We start from the raw sequence: 19,368 nt of genomic DNA on the forward strand, positions 1-19,368 counted from the left end.
AATGTTGAAAGACAGGCTCACTATAACAGATTGCTGATGGAAATGTGAATTAGTTTATCCAAGTATGGAGAGTAATTTGGTAAATTATGCTACAAATAGAAAGTTGGGGGGGAAGGGGGGGGAACCTAAGTAAAGTCATTCCAAGTGCATTAAATGATAAAAGATGAAAGAATTTTTAAAAAAATGATGGTCAGCTTCTAAAAAGATTATTATAATAAACTCCATAACACCAAAGATAGAGGAAATGTGACTTTTGGTCTCTAACCTCACAGTACTAGGTGTAATTCTAGAACAAGTAGAAATGGTATTGACTATAACAAAGACGGAGGGAATGCTAGATAGCACAGTGGATAGTACTAGACTTGAATTTGGGAGGACATGGGCTCAGACCCTCCCTAGCTGTGTCATTTAACCCTGATTGCCTAGCCCTTGCCACAATTCTGTCTTAGAATTGATACCAAGACAGAATGTAAGGGTTTAGAAAAACAAAAAAGATAGAAAAATCAACAGGATTAAATTAATATATAAAAAGGAGCTTTGTGTTCAACCAAGAAGTAATTATTTAGTACCTACTTTGTGTGAGGTACTACGTGTTAGGTGATGGGGCTAAAAAAAAGACAAAAAAGAAAATAATTTCTGACATTAAAGAATGTATGTTCTTTGTGACCTCCCCCAGATATGCAAATAAATAAATGTGAAATATGCAGAAAGAAAAAAAATTGGGGTGGGGGTTTTGGAAGGGGAGAAACCTAGCCATGGGGGAAAAGATGAAAAAAGGTCCCATATAGGTTGGCACTTGAGATAAGCATTGAATAAATCTAAGGGCAAACCAGTCTGGAGAATTCTCAAGTTAATAGCATCTCCATAGTACTGTCTACATCTATCTGTCCCTCCTTTCTGTGGAGCAAGTGTGCCTTTTGAGTTCTTTGCCACTAGGTACCTGGGCCATTTCACCAGCCTCCTGATGGGTTTCTCTACTTCTTGTTTCTGTCCTGTCCAATATATACTCCACAAAAGTACACAAATAATCTTTCTGAAGTGCTTCCTATTGCGGGCAGCTTTAAAATACAAACTCCTCAGTCAGCATTTAAAGTTGCTCACAATCTATGCAATTCTTTTGTAAAGTAACATAGTATAGTGGATAGGTTATTATAGAATATTGCACTTAGCACCAATAAGATCTGAATTCAAATCCTGCCCCAGATCCTTACTAGATGTGTGAGTAGGAAATTTATTTAATTTCTCTCTACCTTAGTCTGTAAAATGAAGGGTCCAAACTTACCTTCTAAGGTTCCTTCTGGTTCTGAATTATCTAATCCAACATCATTTATTCAAAGCAACAAGCATAATAAGAAGATAAAGGAATATAAAGCATGCATAAAATAGATACAAAGAAATATGGGCAGGAGAGGAAAAAAAGCATTAACAGCAAAAAGGTCTTGATGGCAGCCGAGCTGATTCCAAGAGCTGGAGGGGGGAGCTAAGGAAGAGTTTTCTAGTTATGGGAGCCAGCTGTGTTACTGAAATTTTGAGGTCTCTGATCTAAATTTCCTGTGGACATTTTGGGGTCTTTGAAACTACATTTCCCATGATCCAACTGACTTCCTGTCTTACATGGTGATGTAAGACAGTTACATAATACCATTGCGTAGACAGAAGGATAACAACAAAGTACCAGAATTGGCTGAAGCAGCATGGTGGCAGAGGTCTTTCAATGGCGGGTCTTTCAAACTGACCCTTAACATGGCACGTTGCTTCATTTTTCTAATGGCTACCAATAAATAAACCTTTTAAAACCCTAATATTTTTAAAATCTATCCTTCTATATCCATTTTATTTCTTACACAGCCTGTGCAAAGGCACAGAGGTGGGGGAGAATGTGGGCTACTGGGAACCCCAAGTAGGCCAGTGGGCCAGCCATCTACAGGAACGAGAGAGGGAGTCACGGGAAGTCAGAAGAGGTAAATTCCAAACAGGAGCTTGCATTTTATCCGAAGCGTCCAGGAGAGATGTGACCAGATGCTGCTTGAAGAACATCCACCCGGCAGTGCTGTGCCTGGATCTAGTCCTCTTCTTCAACTATCCGGCTCTCCTGGCAAGAGGCTCTTGAGGCCAAAACGGGAGTGGTGAGCATGGAGAAAGGGGGCCGATGTCAGAGACAGTGGGGAAGAGCGGCAGCCCTCCCTGCACAGGGATCGGCCTGAGCAAAGGCGAGGAAGAGAAAGATGACATCATGGCCCGAACACAGCCACTGGGACAGTTTGCCGAGAAGGCCGAGTCACGCAGAACGAGGCTGAAGGGGAAGCCGGGGCGGGTCAGGAGGGGCTTTAAATAAGAAACAGACGAGTCTGTCCTTTACCCTGAAGACCTGGCAACCCTGAAATGGGAGCAGAGGTGCGCCAGAATAGATCTGAGAAGGAGGAGAAGGGAAGCAGAGAGACCATGGAGAAATCTCTTCTAACAGACTCTGAGGTACCCAGGCCTGGCTTGCCTGGTAGTGTAGATAATTTTAGGAGCTGGTATTTTTTAGTGGAGAATCTTACCATGACAAAAACTATCCAAATAAACTGAGGGTTCAACAGGAAGACACTTACCCTCTGGGCTCCTCCTCATGACTCTTCCCCTTCTGAATCTTGATCCACTGCTCCAGTTGCAACATTGAATTGGTTCTCTGGATGACTCGATCCGACTCCATATGAACTGGTACAGTATTAGGATGATTTCCACTTCTAAGGTCTGCAAGGCTAACATTGACTGCTTTAGTGTCTGAACCATTGGTTTGAGCTGGCCTGTAACGTCCAGGAGGATTCGTGCTAGTTGTTAAACTCTCATACTCTGAGGGCACAGAATTCAGTTTTACACTGTTAATTTTTGTTAAAGGTCTGTCTTGACCATCCTTCTGAAATCCATATTTTTCAGCTTCTAAGGCCCTTTTTTCTTCAATTTTTCTTACATCCTTCTTCTTCTGACTACTCTGCATCTCTGGCTTAATTAGCACCCTATGGTTGGAAATATTGTTGACTTCTCTAGATGATGCTTTTTCAGATGGGATCTTATCCACTCTGAAACCAAAAAAAGAATTACAGGCAATTTAGTAAAACTGATTCAATAATAACCAGTATTATTGATATGAGGTTCAAATGAGATAATTTATGTCAATCACTTAACAAACGTGCTAGATAAATATCCATTTTCATCACCACTTTTTTATTAAGAATAGCATGTTGTTATTGTTCAAAACCCATTTCCAAATTATTCATATTGCAATAGTGATCATTTAAAATCAAAATGCCCTATCATACACATATTAAACCATGTGAACAAAAATTATTCACTTTAATAATGGAAATGGTGGCCAGTATGACAGCCAAGTAAAGTGATAAATGTTGGAGGGGATGTGGAGAAATTGGGACACTAATACACTGTTGGTGGAGTTGTGAATTAGTTCAACCATTCTGGAGAGCAATTTGGAAATATGTGCAAAGGGCTTTAAAAGAATGCTTTCCCTTTGTCCCAGCTATACCACTACCAGGTTTGTACTCCAAAGAAATAATAAGGAAAAAGACTTGTACAGAAATATTCATAGCCATGCTCAATGTGATGGCAAAAAGTTGGAAAATGAGGGAGTGTCCCTTGATTGGGGAATGGCTGAACAAATTGTGGTATCTGCTGGTGATGGAATACTATTGCTCTGAAAGGAATAATGAACTGGAGGAATTCCATGTGAACTGTAAAAACCTCCAGGAATTGATGCAGAATGAAAGGAGCAGAACCAGAACATTGTACACAGAGACCGATACACTGTGGCACAATCGAATGTAGTAGACTTCTCTACTAGCAGCAATGCAATGACCCAAGACAATCCTGAGGAGTTTATGAGAAAGAACGCTATTCACATCCAGAGAAAGAACTGTGAGAACCAGAAATACATTAGAAAAATACATGATCGATCACATAGTGCTATTAGGGTTTTGATGTTAAAGGATCGCTCTACTGCAAATATGAATAACATGGAAATAGGCTTTGAACAATGAACAAAGAAAGAAAGAAAGAAAATGCTGCAGGCTTCCTCCTCCTCTCCCTCCACTTTTGACAGAGAATATTTGCCCATTTGTCCAGGGCTGTTTCTTGTGGTCTTTTTGCTTAGCCAGATGGGATATTCTATTTTTTTCCTTCAGGTCATATTCCTGATAATTACTTAGAATTATTTACTTAAAGCTTCTGGTTTTTAGACAGAAAATGTTGATTCTGCTTATATCTACTTTATGCCAAAGTTTTCTTCTTTTAGCAGATGCTATGTTTAGCAGATATTCAAGTCATAGCCTTCTTCTATTATTACATACTATGTATATTCTTTACTTTAAGTATTCAATTCATGCCACATGGCTTTTCAAATTCCAATATGCTTAATGGGAAAAAAGTTTAGCTTCTTTAATATCAGGGCAATTATATGGGATTGTGGCAGAAAAATGACATTTTCATAATCAAAATAGAAGTATGATACTACAAAAAATTCAGGGTAGAATTTATATTGCCAGACAAGCTAATTCTTTTCTTAATTATTATTTTCTTAAGGAGTTATGCCTCTTTAAAATGGTGTTAAAAGCAAGAAAGATATCTTATATCTATTGTCTAGTCTACCTAAATATTTAATTATCTGCCCTATTTCTAAATATACCTTGTATTATGAATCTATCATTTAAGTAATTTAAGAATCACAGAATTAACATATATGAATTCATCTTTTAAAAGGGAAACAAAGGCACTAAAACAAACAAAAAACTAAAAATATAATCTCTAATTTAAAATTGAAGCCAAAAGAAGAATGAGTTGTATAATGCTGGATAAGAATGAATCAGCTAGAATTAGAATTTATTTACATAGGAAAACATGATGATCTGTGGGATACGAATTGTTTAAAATTAAAACACTATCAGGGACAGCTAAGTGGCTCAGGGAATAGAATACCAGGCCTGGAGTTGGGAAGACCTTCATTCAAATCTGGCCTCAGACACTTCCTAGCTCTGTGATCCTGGACAAGTCATTTAACCTCAACTGCCTACACCTATTATATCTTTTTTGCCTTAGTATTGATTTTAAGACAGAAAGTAAGGGTTAAAAAAAAATTTAAACACCACCATGCTCTAACTGGTATCCTTTTTTCCAATCGTTTTTCTCTCTAAATGAATCTGCATCCTGCTGCAGGATTCATTTCCCTTATCCTTAGATCTAACCATATTAGATTATTTTCCTGCTAAAGAAGCCTTCAGTGTCTTCCCACTGTCTAGAAGGTAAAATGTCAACTTTTTAATCTGGCAAATAAGGCTGTCCATGATCTAATTATAGCTTGCCTTTGGATCATGACTGAATTCTATTTCCTTTCTTGTCCTCTTGGTGCTAACCAAGATATTTCTTGATTTTATAATCTTGTCATCTCCTACCTCTATGTATTCAGAAGATGAGCATTATGCTTGATATAGAGTGCTCCATATCTTCCCTGTTGAAATCTTTTCACTTCATGGTTCAGAATAATTATGGAGCACTCCTTTCATGAACATTCTCTAATCATCTCAGTTAAAAAAAAACCCATCTCTTCCATTTCACACATTTCTTAATCTGTGAAGAACCTCCTTTTGCTCTCATCATTGTTTGTCTTATGCTTATTTATGTAAATGTCTTAAGTATCACCTCCAACACTGTAATATAAACTTAAAAGACAGAGACATTGTTTTTCCTCTTTATACAATTAGCATCTATAGCCCAGTGTCTTTTACATTTACACATATCATGGGTTTCCTTAAAATTATTTCTTGGCTGATACAATATTATTTTAATGCAGAATTTTATTTAGTTTATGCAGTTTTCCTCCCATCATTCTCAATTTATTATAAATATACTAAAATCAATTATAATTTCAGATTTTAAACAAATCATATGGAAAATTCATGGTATTTTCTGGATCAATTTATGTGGGAAACTGCTATATACTGAAGGGAAATAAAATGAGAAGAAAATCATTAAACATTCATGAAATCATTTTATGAATAACTTGTTGACAAATATTACTTGGATATAGCATAAAAATGTTAGAAATAAAAACCGGCTACAAAACTTAAGTAATTTACTTTACATATATAATTACATTCAGGAAAACTAATTCTCTCATGGGGACCAAGGAGTTGATGGAAAACATCTGGGTAAAATTTTAGTCATAACAACTAAAAATGTACTTACCTGAAATTAAAGGTAATTCTGTAAGAAGAAAAAATTGAAGTTTGAACATTAGGAATCTGGACTCATCTCTGGTAAAGTGACAGGTGAAAATGAGTGAATAGAGCAAAGATGAGAAAAGGTGGAATTCTCAAGGATTTTAAGCCAGCATTAAGAAATTCAGAAAATCTACTAATCCTCATCAACTAAGGACATAGATTTCCTGTGATAAAGATATCAAGCATTTGCACGTAGATACACATGCACACAGAAGCAAATACAATCATAGGGACATCTATTTAAATGAATGTACGTGCATGTATGACTGGGAATCTCCACTACTGCTACTGGGTGCTTTTACCTTTTCACAGGTTCTGTTTGTACAAGAGCAGCATCTAGCATGGCTTTCATCCACAACTCCATTTCCTTTCCTGTATCAGTGCAGAAATAATAGGTCCGCATGTTTGGATGGGCGGCCTAATTGGAAATGACATGGCCATTTAAAAATAAACACATGAAGATCTAGTAAAAGAAAAATGGGGGAAAAAACAAAAAGTTGTTCTTTATTGAGTTGCCTTTTTTTATTTAAAAAAAGATATCTTTTGATGTTTCTTCTTTACAATGTAAAGTTTCTTCTTATTTTTTGGGGGGGAATTAATTTTAAATAATTTTAAGACAGAATATATACTTCTGTTTTTCCCCAGTTTGCTTCTCTGATAATTTCAATAGAAAATAAAAAGCTAGTAGGTTAAAAAGGGATCAGAAATTAAGTATACAGGATCTAATATGAGCCTGGTCTCAGCAATTTTTATTGCTAGTTGAGGATCTCACCGCTATTTACCAAAAAACAATGATTCACCCTGGGTTATCCAGCAATCAGTGACAAAATAAATTGAAATCCAGGCTTCCTAACATTCTTCCCTTCCTTAAGCAATTTCCCTCAGTCATGAACAGTTCTGCTTAGAACAACAAGTTATTTTAAGTCAGAGGGTTTTATTTCAAGGGGTCTGTGAACTTGATTGGGAAAAAAATGCATCTTTATTTTCACTAACTACTTCTTCTTTTTTAAATAACCCTTACCTTCCTTCTTGGAGTCAAGACTGTGTATTGGCTCCAAGGCAGAAGGGTGGTAAGGGTAGGCAATGGGGGTCAAGTGACTTGCCCAGGGTCACACAGCTGGGAAGTGTCTGAGGTCAAATTTGAACCTACAACTTCCCATCTCTAGACCTGGCTCTCAATCCATTGAGCTACACAGCCGCCCCCTATTTTCACTAACTTCTAACTGAAATGTACTATTTCCTTCAATTAGGAATATAGGCAACAAGTAGAGGAATCCATAGGTTTTGTCAGGCACCTCCAAAGGTGTCTGTGACACAAAAGGATTAAGAACTTCTAGTCTAAGTGAAACCATGGGGAGAAAAACATACTTATAAGCAACTAAAGTTATATGTATATTTAGGATTTACTTCCCTTTTATTCTTAGAACTTAATGAAGGAAAGATTTATCAATTAATTGTATAGTTTTATAATTTTAAAAAGTCAAACTAAAAAAACTGACCTTGGGGCCTACTTAATTTTATTTTTTCTAAAGTGATCAGATTAATTGGTAAAGCTCTTCATTTGAGTACTATAAAATAGGTGTGCATAAAACTAAGGGATTGTATAATCTATTTAAAAGATTTTTTAAAGTGTAAAATTGGAATGAACATTTTGAGAAATAAAGTAAATTTATCATAGATCCAAAATATCAAGACCAAATTCTGACTTACCATTTTGACATGCAGCAGAATGTAGCTCAAAGGCTTCTGAGATAGCTAAGAGCAGCTCATAATTCCAAATATGCAAATAATACATTGGAGAGAATTTAAAGCATAAATTATTGTTCTTATCATGAAAAATAAAATAAAAAAATAACCTTTTAAGAAATCAATAGTAAAACTACTCATTTTGAATGAAGGAAAAGTACATTTTTTAAAAAAACCTATTATTTCTAAATTTTAATCTAGTCCCAAGTCAACCCTTATATTAATGAGTTCTGGATTTAAAATAAACAAAAAGTGAATTTCTTAAATGAATGCATTATAGAATTAAAATGTTATTTTGAAATCTTAATGTCATTTTGAAAATGGAATTTTACTATAATGTACCTAAATATTATAAAATATCCAGTTTTATCTATCTATATATCTTTGTAGTAATTAAGCAAAATAACTTCTTAAAAAAGTTATATGAAAAACTTATTCTTCTAATATAAATGCAAAAATGAAGTCTAAAAAAATGAGTAATACATTCCTTACCTTAAAAGCATGTTTGCGATTAATGTGGTCTTCAGAGGTTAGCAAAGCTATTTGAAAACTAGGCAAGAGAATGCTTCCCAATATGCCTTCTTCTTTTTCATCTAAAATATATTTAATCAAAATTAAAAGTTTTCCCATAGCAAGGATATTCTCAAAATGGTTTAACATGTGAAAAATCAAGATATACTAATATAAAAATATTCTATTAATTGTAGAGACGTCTCCTTTTTCCTAATATGTTAAAAGCTCCATGGAAGCTCTAAGATATTGGGAGGTAGTGTGCTTTACTAGAAACAGTACTGGATTTGAGTCAGAGTCTGAATGAGCTCTAATTTTGAGCAAGTCAATTATTCTCTGGGCCTTGATTCTTTATAGAGGGTGGATTAGGTTATTGAATCTCCAACACACTCTCCATCTCTAAATCTATCAAACTTCTATTCATTTATGCAGAGAACCTGTCTCTTTAATTTTTGCAACAGCCTCTGATTGATCTCTCCCACAGGCAAGTTTCCTGCATTCAAATCCAAAATGGTTTTCCTAAGAGGATCCCGACAGTGGCTCATTGGCATTTCAATTTTCTTTCTGATTGCTTGTAGCACTTTTTTCTTTGACCAGAATAGTCCTGAGAATGCTCATATTGATGTTGGGATTTCTTTCAGGTTTGACTAGTGGATTCTTTCTAAGTTCATTTTGCCCAAAGGGAGTTTCCATTCCCGATTTCTTGAATGATGGTACTTAGCCATTTGTGAAGAGCAGTTTTCAGGAAGTTTAATGATTCTTGGATTATCTCTCCTTGACTAGTGGCAGGTGATATTTTATATTTTCTTCTAGGTTTTCAGTCTTTGTTGTTTTTTTTCTTATTTTGTTTAAAAATAGAATTTTGTTCTATTTCTTATTGTTTTATGGAGTCAATGATTTCAGTTTGGTCTAATCTAATTTTGAGATTTTATTACTTGAATAATGCTGTGCAGCACATCTTGAACTAAGCTGTTTCTTTTCTTTCCAATGTGTCTAGCTATGTCATATTCCTTTCCAAATATTTCCTCTATGGATTAAGAAGGGATTCTTAAACTTTTTTTGGTGACACAGACCCTTTGGCAGCTGAGTATATGTTTTTATTTTTATTTTTTTTTTTAAACCCTTACCACCTTCTGTCTTGGAGCCAATACAGAAGAGTGGTAAGGGCTAGGCAATGGGGGTCAAGTGACTTGCCCAGGGTCACACAGCTGGGAAGTGTCTGAGGCCAGATTTGAACCCAGGACCTCCTGTCTCTAGGCCTGGCTCTCAATCCACTGAGCTACCCAGCTGCCTGAGTACATGTTTTTAAATGCATCTAATAAAATACATAGGGTTGCAAAAGAAATCGGATATGAATAAATATTTTTTAGAAATTTCTAGGGCTCCAGGTTGCTCTATAGTTCCAATATTGTTTATATGATCACTTTTAAATTCTTGCTTCATTTTTTCAAGGAATTCCATTAGTTTGTTGGCACATCTAGGAACTTCTTTGGGTTTTGCTTATAGATATGACATGGAGTTATTGTCTTTTAGGTTTTGGTCTGGGACATGCATGGATCCTTATGTCCATATTTATCATAGGTGTTTTCCCAACATTTACTTCCCAAATTGGGGCTTTTTCTATCTGTCAACAAACATTTATTAAATATCTTTTAAATTCCACATACTATGCTAAGTGCCTGGGTTACAAAGAAAGGCAAATGATGGTTCCTACTCTCAAACAGCTCAGCCTGATGGGAGAAACAACGTGAAAAATGTACAAACTCTAGTCAGGACAAGTTGAAAATAATCAACCAGGGAAGAGCAGAATCAAGATGCATCAGAAAAGGCTTATTGGCTAAGCTCTATGGAGTTCTCAGCACAGTGTCTGGCACACAGTAGGTGCCTAAGAAATGCTTACTAATTAGATTGCTTGCTTTCTCCTGATCCTGTGTCACTGATTCTTCAGGCCCCCAAGAGCTGTCCCTCCAGCGTTCTGCACAAGGGCACAGCCAGATTATGGCCCTCCTCTTCTGGGTCCCAGTGACACAGCTGTAAGCTTCAGGGGCTCACCTTCTCATTCCTCTCCCTGAGGGTATGCACTTGTAGAATGCAGGTTTCCCTAGTTTGCTCTTGGTTTGTGGAACTTCTTCCTCAGCATCTACAGACTCTGGGCTATACCCGCAGAGATCTGGCTAAGAAATGCCCTTTCTGCAGCTTCTCCTTCTTCCTACTCACCACGTGGTCTCTTAAAATCCTTGCTAGAGCAGTGAGAGAGGCTGGATGTTGGGCTCTCTCCCTCTGCTCTGACTTGAAGTCTGGCCCCAAAGTGACTTTCCTAAAGCTCAAGTCACCGCAGAGGCCGCTTCTCCTCAATACACTGCAGCGACCCCTTAGCATCAAACATCAACTCCAAATAGAGTGTGGCACCGAAAGCCACTCAACCGGGATCCAAGCTCCTTCTGCAGCCCTCCCGTAGCCCCCCTCTCTACACACGCTGCTTCCCCCAGGACACGGCCCGTCCCATGGCGCTCCCCCTCAGCGGCACCTCGTTCCTCACTCCGGGAACACTACCTCATCTCCCTCAGCTCCGAGTTTCCTTCAAGGCAAGGTTCAAACGCTCCCTTCCATGGGGAATTTCCCCCCATGTAGTCCATGTATCCTGCGATGTCTTGATACTTACAGGTTGTCTCCCATGGTAGCAGGGACTATTTTATTCTTTGACTTCCCAGGTTTAGCACTATGTTTATCACCCAATAAGAGCTTAATCAAAGCTTGAAGACTGATCACACTGACCACAGTACCCAAACTCACTACCTCAAACATACTGAGCATATTTAATGCTTAATGAATGTTCAAAATAAATTAAATAGGGGCACAGTTCTACATAACCCTGTATCATAACAACATAACATTGCTTTGTAATTATATCATTAATACATTATAAGAAGTCAGCCAAGTGATTTCCTCGTCCCAAATGGTATTCTCTTATGGGGCATCTTGTATTTTCTGCTTGCTTAGCTGGGCAACTACTGCCAGGGCTGCTTGGGATTTTAGTGCTTCATTTTTTGGATAATAACTCCGCCCCCCTGCCAACCCAATCCTCACTGCAAAAAGTCACCACCACTAACAATCCAAAACAAGATGAGAACCAAGGAATGATTTAAATGGCACATTTGTAGAGTTGATTTAGGTTTTAGGAGAATAAAACAAAAATTGCACATGTAAAATAGGGCACACATATAATAGGACACAATCAAGATGTTTTAACATCTTTCTATGCCACAGAAACTTAGAAATAACAGATATTTATTAGATTTGCTGAATCAATTATCATGACATTCAGAATATGAATTTGTGAATGTATTTAAAAAGCAAACAAACCAAAAACCCTTACTTTACATCTTAGAATCAATTCTGTGAATTGGTCGAAGGCAGAAGAGTAGTAAGGGATAGGCAATGAAGATTAAATGACTTGCCCACGGTTATACTGCTAAGAAGTGTTTGAGACTATATTTGAACCTATCTTCTAGGCCTGACTTTCAATCTACTGAGCTACCTAGTTGCCCCCTGAATATACTTTCACAACAATGATATTATACTATTTTTTCTACATTATGAATTCCTGTCTTAAATGTCATCATGAAATAATACTGTCTTAGGAAAATAGGAACAAGATTCTAAGTCAAATAGAAAGTAACCATGTATGGGGGAAAAATCATAATTTTGGTATTATATAGATCTACATGTGGTTGATGTTAAGGCACAAAGATTATTGAAAAATTAAATGTTTTTAGTACAGCCATGTACCTGAAAAAAAGTTAGCAGATATAAATATTATATTAAGGAATCTGACACAGAAAAATATAAAGTACTTTAAAAAATTTTAATTACGTTCTATATTCCTGGGGGCTAAAATTTCCAAAGAATATGGAAAAAAAGCTAAAGTTTAATGCAAACTATTTTCTTTATCTTGGCAAAAAAAAAAAAAAAGGGCAATGATAAAAAGATCTTCCACTGTTAATTTCAGAAATATATATAAGTATAGATCATTGAGAAGCATATAGTTTTATTAAAAAAAACATTGAACAGATAGAATTGTCATTAAGAATTTTGACTGAAGAACTGAAATTATGGAAAACCCCTTTTCTCTTTAGAAGATTAGATATATGGAGTGTTGTCTATAATATATCATAACATGCTTGCTGTGTAGCCTGGTTTTGCTTAACCTTCTATTTGCCATAAGGAAAGCCACAAAAATTGGGGGTGAAGCATAAGAGCATTAAAAACAAAAAGTATCAAATTTTTTAAGCAAAATTTTAAAACAAAGTAACAGCAGTAAGAAAAATAGCTAGTATTTATATATAGGACTTCAAGATTTAGAAATTGCTTTGCGTATGCTAATAATGACAATTTAACATCATGTGCTGAGCATTGTGCTAAGGGCTTCACAATTATTCTCATTTCATCCTCACAAAGACCCTTTTGAAGTATGTACCATTATTATCTCTAATTCATCCTTCAGGTGAGGAAACTGAGGAAAACAGAGGCCAAGGGATTTGCCCAGGGTCACAAAGCTAGGAAGATTTGATTATTTTATCAATAACAACAATCCTAGCAAAAGGACCTTGAATAAGCAGTAATGATTCAAAGCAGGTAGCATTATTAAACAATTTGCCTTCAATTAAAAATTTTTCCCCCTTTGAGTGAACTTTTTACTCATGATCTTTATTTTTGTCACAGTAACATAAAATTTTCCTATGAGTAAATGTGCTCTTAAGAAATAAAAACAAAATTTCATTATTAGTGTAGGAAAACAGAATTAGGCAAATTTACATTTTAAAGGATTAAAAGTCAGTTAAAAATAATAACATGCCCTTATCCCTTGTCATGTTTAATGTTTTACAACAGAACTCAGATTAGAGAAATTTATCAAATAATTAGGAAAGGGAGTTACTAATTATGAGCTTATGAATTCTGACTCAATATTAACTCTATACAAGAAGCAAGAAGGGTAGGTACAAGAAAAACTGGTATGTAACAACAACTCTAAGAAAAAATGCTCTTGAGAGATCTAAGTAATTAGGACACACCAATGATTTTCAATCACATTTAATTACATAGTTTTTGGAAGAATGCACTATCAATAATTATAGTTTTATGATAACTATAAATTACAAGGTAGAAAGAACATGTTTGTTACATGAATGCAGTATCAACAATTAAAGTTTATGATAAATACAAATTACAGTGTGGAAAGGTGAATAATTCTGTGAAGTTAGAACTATTCATTGAAATTTGTTATAGAATTTTCAAAAAGGACTTAATATTACCTTAAAGCATAATAACTATGCAGCAAAACAACTTTCACTGTCTAAAACTGATAATCAATTCTAAAAGTCTTTTATATTTTGTGTTCTTTCTAAAAATAATGAATAATACATTATGCATTGGCATTTTAATGTCTTCAAGGAAGACTCTTGATTTTAAAAACAACCTTCAAGTAGAGGAGAGATTATACTTAAAACTAACAATTTTAGGATCATAGGCTCATGCATCTAGAACAGAGACCAAAAAAGCTCTCTAAAATCTAACCCTTGGGGGCAGCTGGGTAGCTCAGTGGATTGAGAGTCAGGCCTAGAGACAGGAGGTCCTACGTTCAAATCTGGCCTCAGACACTTCCTGGCTGTGTGACCCTGGGCAAGTCACTTGACCCCCATTGCCTACCCTTACCACCCTTCTGCCTTGGAGCCAATACTGGCTCCAAGACCGAAGGTAAGGGTTTAAAAATAAAATCCAACCCTCCATGAGCAAAACTAAGGAGGAATCAAGGCCAATAAAGCTTAAATGACTTATTCAAGGTCACAGAACTATTAAGCATGGGAGAAGATGTTTGAACTTAAGTCCTCTGAATCCAGAGCCAATGGATGTTCTTTGCACTGCAATACTGTTTCCACTTTATATTATAAATGAGATGTTTTCTTTTTTTCTATTGAAGAATCTTAATAGTTTAGCACTTAGGAGCTTATACATGCCTTGAATTTTATAATTGAGTAGACTTTATAGTTTTGACTTTCTAAACTGTTACTGTAAGCAGATAACCTTTTCCTATTTCATCTTCATGTCTAGAATTATTTCTTGTTCTAAAGGATCAAGAGTTTTTAATCAATATAATGATGATAAATAATTCACTCTATTAAAATAAACAAACATGCAAACCAAAATCAAGAGTCAGGAATATAAGTTTAACATGATAGCAGAAAAGGCTGCAATTTTAAAATTTATATAAAAATTATTTTGCTTTCAATTTTTAAAAATTTGATTGGATTGGTTTTTTTTTAATTACGGATTTTTCTGGATATCTCACCTCCTCCCTATTCTCATGAGACATTTATTCTAATAATTAAAAACATGTTCAGTGACAAAAGAAATTCCTGTGTACTTCACATTAACACTTTCCTTTAAGTTTGGGACTAGTGAAATCAGAAGAGTAAAATGAGATAAACTGTGACACTTAGAAACAAATATATTTTTGTTTTTCTGGATAATTAAAAATAGTCTACATTCAGTTTGTGATCTGGCATTAAGTAACACAGTTGATTCAATAGGTTTTACTGATACAAAAGTAGGAGAAAAATCTAATGGCCTGGATCATAGCCCTGAAAATGCAGTAAAATAAATCTGATCTCATGTAAAATCATACATTTAGTTCAAAAAAAAATACACAAGCACAAGTGGAGTGTGGCTTAAAAAAAGTCTCTAGCACCCAGCATGGTGCCTGGTATAGAGTCTGCACATAGGAAATAGCTACTCAGTTCTGTATTGAGTTGGGAGCACCACATTTTATAAAGGACATTTTATAAGAGCTGGAGGTGAGCTAGGAACCAAGCAGTATGACTAAAGACCTAAATGTGTGGTGATAGGAAGATCAGGTGGAGAAACCAGAGATTTAGGCAGGAGAAGAGAAGACCAAAGGGGAGATGTTAGTGGTCTTCAGGATGTATCAAGTGTAAGTGTTTTGCTTGGCCTCAGGAGGTGGGACTAGATTTGCCTTTAAGAAAAATTGCCTTAAGGAAAATAAGAAAAATGAAAAATGAGGACCATGCAAAAGTAGAATGGGATGCCTCAGAATGTCAATAGTTCCTGAGAGTTAAAACTGGTGGCACCATAAACCATACAGCCCAATTCCCTTGTTTTACATAATGGGTTCTCCCTCACTTGAAGTCTTCAAATTAAGGAAAGCTCTGGGATTACTGCGGTTAAGGAATGCTTTAGAATGGATTCTCATTCTATGCTGAATGGGTGGGCCTCCGAGGTCCTATCCAACTTCAAGATTCTAGGAATCTGAATCACGTGTTAACAGGAAATATAGCAAAACGTTGCTCTCTAGTATCAAAGAATTTTTGAGTTAAGCAGGAGAACATCAGCTCCCACACTATCCTTCTACAGAACAAGAAACAAAGGGTTAGTAGAGGTGAAATGATTTGTCCAAGGTCATGGAGCTGGCCCATAGGGGCAGAGCTCAGACTACACACAGTGTAGGCCTCCTGACTCCTTGTCATTTTTGTGAAGTAAAAATTATTAAACACTTCTAAAGTCGCAATTATAAAACAAAAGACTATAGATTTCTGTTTACTCACCTCTATAATAGAAGAGGCACAGGTCAGAAAGCACAAACCAGCGTTTCTTCCACAGCTTCATACCAGTACTATCCTGCATCAAATCAGTATGTTTTAAGAATAATTTTCACTTCCAACAATTTAAGTTGACTCCTGATACATTTATAAGAATGCTTAGAGCAAAAAGTCCCTTCATGAATTATATATAATCATAAGTAAAAAAAGACTAATCTGAAGTTTAATAAAGTTTTGACATTAATGAACATTATAATCAGAAAATTTCCCAAGACTGATGAACTCAAGTAACTATTAAATGTCTATTTAAATTATTTCTATGGCTAATGGGATTTAAGATGATAGTGAATAGTATACTAAAATGACAGATTACACATAAATTCTATCAACACTTAAAAAAATAGTCACTGTTAAATTTTTGCTCACTTTGAAGAACAGATTTACCATCTGGTAACACATTTCTTCCCTGAATAATATAGTTCATAAAAATGAATCAGCCTTAAACAAAGTTATACAATTCTTTTAGAAAAGCCATAAAGAAAGCCTACACACTCTAAATGGCAAAATCAGAGAAAGAACATACACTGACCCTTGAGAAATTATCTTTCAAAGAGAAATGGCATTTTATATGCACTCAAATATATACCCATTAAATTAATTCCTTGTTATTAAGTACCATTTCAAAACAATTCTGAGATTAAAGCAATAATTTGATATTGGATAAAGGGGTATGTGTGACAAAGGGAAGACCCCTAACAAACAGGCTCTGAATTGTCATTTAGCACTGTGCTGTAATTATAAACATCACTGTAACTTGTTGCTTAGAAAACTATCAGTACCATCAAATATAAAGTACACATGATACATTTCTTATTATTTGTGCTGTCTGAAAGATGTAGAAAATGTAAACATGTGCAGGTAATAAGAGCTCAGTCATTCACCACACTGGGCTATATTATATAGTGCTAAAACCCAACAAAAGAATCTAGAAATCTGACCAGTTAAAATAGATGTCAGTGCTTTTATGTGTTGAAGCTTGATATAGGAGACATACTGAGGACCTTTTACTTAAGACATAATGATGACAAATTTGTGTTGGTATAAAAGCATGTATGCATGTATGTGTGTGCATGTGTATGTATTCAGGATCTGTTATTTCATTTTGGTAGTCCCCACTGGAGACCACCAATATAAGCAAGCAATTTCTTTGCAACTTAAGAGAATTGTCAAGGGCACTAAGAATCTTTCCTATAAGCAAATATGTGTTTTGTTTCACAGTCTGACAAAAAGGGGAATATGTATCATATGATAATAAAAGACTGATATTACTTGAATTCTTGGGGATTAGGGATGGGAAGGAGGGGGGAAAAGGAATGAGATAAGATTTTTTTGGACATAGATAATGTGGGAATTTGGATCTCTTGGATAAGTATATTTATTAAATTTTATTACATATTTATAACAAATTACATGTATTATTTTTATGTTACATATTATAAAAATAAAAAAATAAATGGTAACAAAAAAAGTCACCCTGCCAGCATAAATCAGAGATGAAACTTTCATAAAGGACGTTCTGACTTCAAGGGAATCTCTCTAGGCTATTGTCTCTGGGTGTGCTGATAGCAGAAAAAAAAAATGGTGGGAGGAGACTAAAAAAAGTAAAGCATAACCTGAGGTCATAACTATACTTTTATTTCCTAACTGTAAGGTTCATAAAACATTATTTAAGAAGGCAGTAAAGCAAAAAACAAAACTATATCCATTTTGGAATATTTTTTGGAAAAAAAAATTTTAGATATTTTAAAACTAATTTTTGTGTACTTTGCACTTGTAGATAGAGGACCTACTCAAATGGGATGACCATTCAACTGATTTATTAAAGCTGAGGTAACATTATATACATGCACAAACACACATATATGCTCAGGTATTATTAAGCAAGAAAGAATGAAATCTTAGCACATTTTTCTTATGGCATAAGTAAAATCTCTGAATGAAATTTCTATCCTAACTGGATAATTCTGGTACATTTAATCATTATATTTTCCAAAACTGATAACTTTTCATCTTTTATTTTCTTCCTCTAAAAAAAGCCTCAAAGTATACTCTATTTTAAATCATGAAAATTCCATTATCCTTTATATTGTTTTCCTTATACACTTAAAAATAAAAAACAATGGAAAGACCACCTTTGCAAATTTCAAATTCCATTTTTATACCCAAAGATTCAATGCTCCACCTATTATTGCAAAGAAAATTAAAAAGTACCTGTTTGTAAAGCCAACCTCGTCTGACAACAGGTGCATTGGGATTCCTTTTAATTGAGTTTGATCTCTTTCCAAAATTATGAACTTTTTTTGAAGACCGTGAAGACTAAATGGAATGAAAAGTTAGAAAATGAAATGCCTACAGATGTGATCAAAACATCATTCTATGATTATGAGAAACTCATTTATTTTGTAGTTTTCTTAGTGCCCAACACAGTGCTTTGTATGTGGCAGACACTCTAAATGTTCAATGAATTTAAATAGGCATATTAAAATACTAGAGAAAATAGTTAAAAAATGCTTTTAAAATCTTGGGGAAAGGATACATGAAAATAAAAGTTCTCATTGATTGGAAAGGTAGTATGGTAAATACTACCCAAAAAAGAGAATGGCATATGTACTAAGAAGACCTAGAAAAGAATCTTGACTCTGTTACCCACCACGGATACAATCTGGGCAAAACAAATTAGGCCTCAAAATTCTCATTTGTAAAATGTAAAATTATACCTAAGGTCTCCTTCAACTCTATAATCCCTTATTTAATTTAAAGAATTATAATGAAGATTTTGTTTCCTACAATGAAAGAATATTCCCAAGGTACTGAAAGATCATACTATTAAAAAAAAAATCAATTCAGAGGACCTAATATGTCTCTCTGAATCAAATCAACATATCTTTTAATTCTAAAGGATTTTGAAAACAGGCATATGGGAAGTTGATTAAAAAAAAAAAAAAGCTTAGGAACAAAACAAGATCTGAATACTACAAAGATGCCTCATCATATTTATACATGATGAATACTTTAAGAAGAGATTTTAGAGGTCTTCGTTATGGTAAGCGTCAAATCTCACACCTTTTTAAAAAAATCACCAAATATCACAAAAAATAAAACTCAGTATGATTTGAAAGGCAAGAAATGACTAGTTACTGAAGTAGGCATCATTTCTGAATTCGCTGTCT

General features: G+C 34.9%; 1 protein-coding gene across 1 annotated transcript in view; it reads right to left on the minus strand.

Annotated features, from left to right (window-relative positions):
- The window catches only part of PLEKHA5 (pleckstrin homology domain containing A5), a 162,753-nt gene that overhangs the window by 51,633 nt on the left and 91,752 nt on the right, over positions 1–19,368 (minus strand). Inside the window, exons 6-11 of the mRNA XM_044678478.1 lie at positions 18,410–18,514; positions 16,145–16,217; positions 8,508–8,608; positions 6,572–6,687; positions 6,235–6,252; positions 2,595–3,062 (exon numbers count right to left, since the gene is read on the minus strand). Of these exons, the coding sequence (XP_044534413.1) occupies positions 2,595–3,062; positions 6,235–6,252; positions 6,572–6,687; positions 8,508–8,608; positions 16,145–16,217; positions 18,410–18,514 (881 nt within the window). The remainder of the gene's footprint in view (positions 1–2,594; positions 3,063–6,234; positions 6,253–6,571; positions 6,688–8,507; positions 8,609–16,144; positions 16,218–18,409; positions 18,515–19,368) is intronic.

This window comes from Gracilinanus agilis, chromosome 5 (assembly GCF_016433145.1).
Source record: "Gracilinanus agilis isolate LMUSP501 chromosome 5, AgileGrace, whole genome shotgun sequence".
In the NCBI taxonomy this organism is placed as follows: Eukaryota; Metazoa; Chordata; class Mammalia; order Didelphimorphia; family Didelphidae; genus Gracilinanus; species Gracilinanus agilis.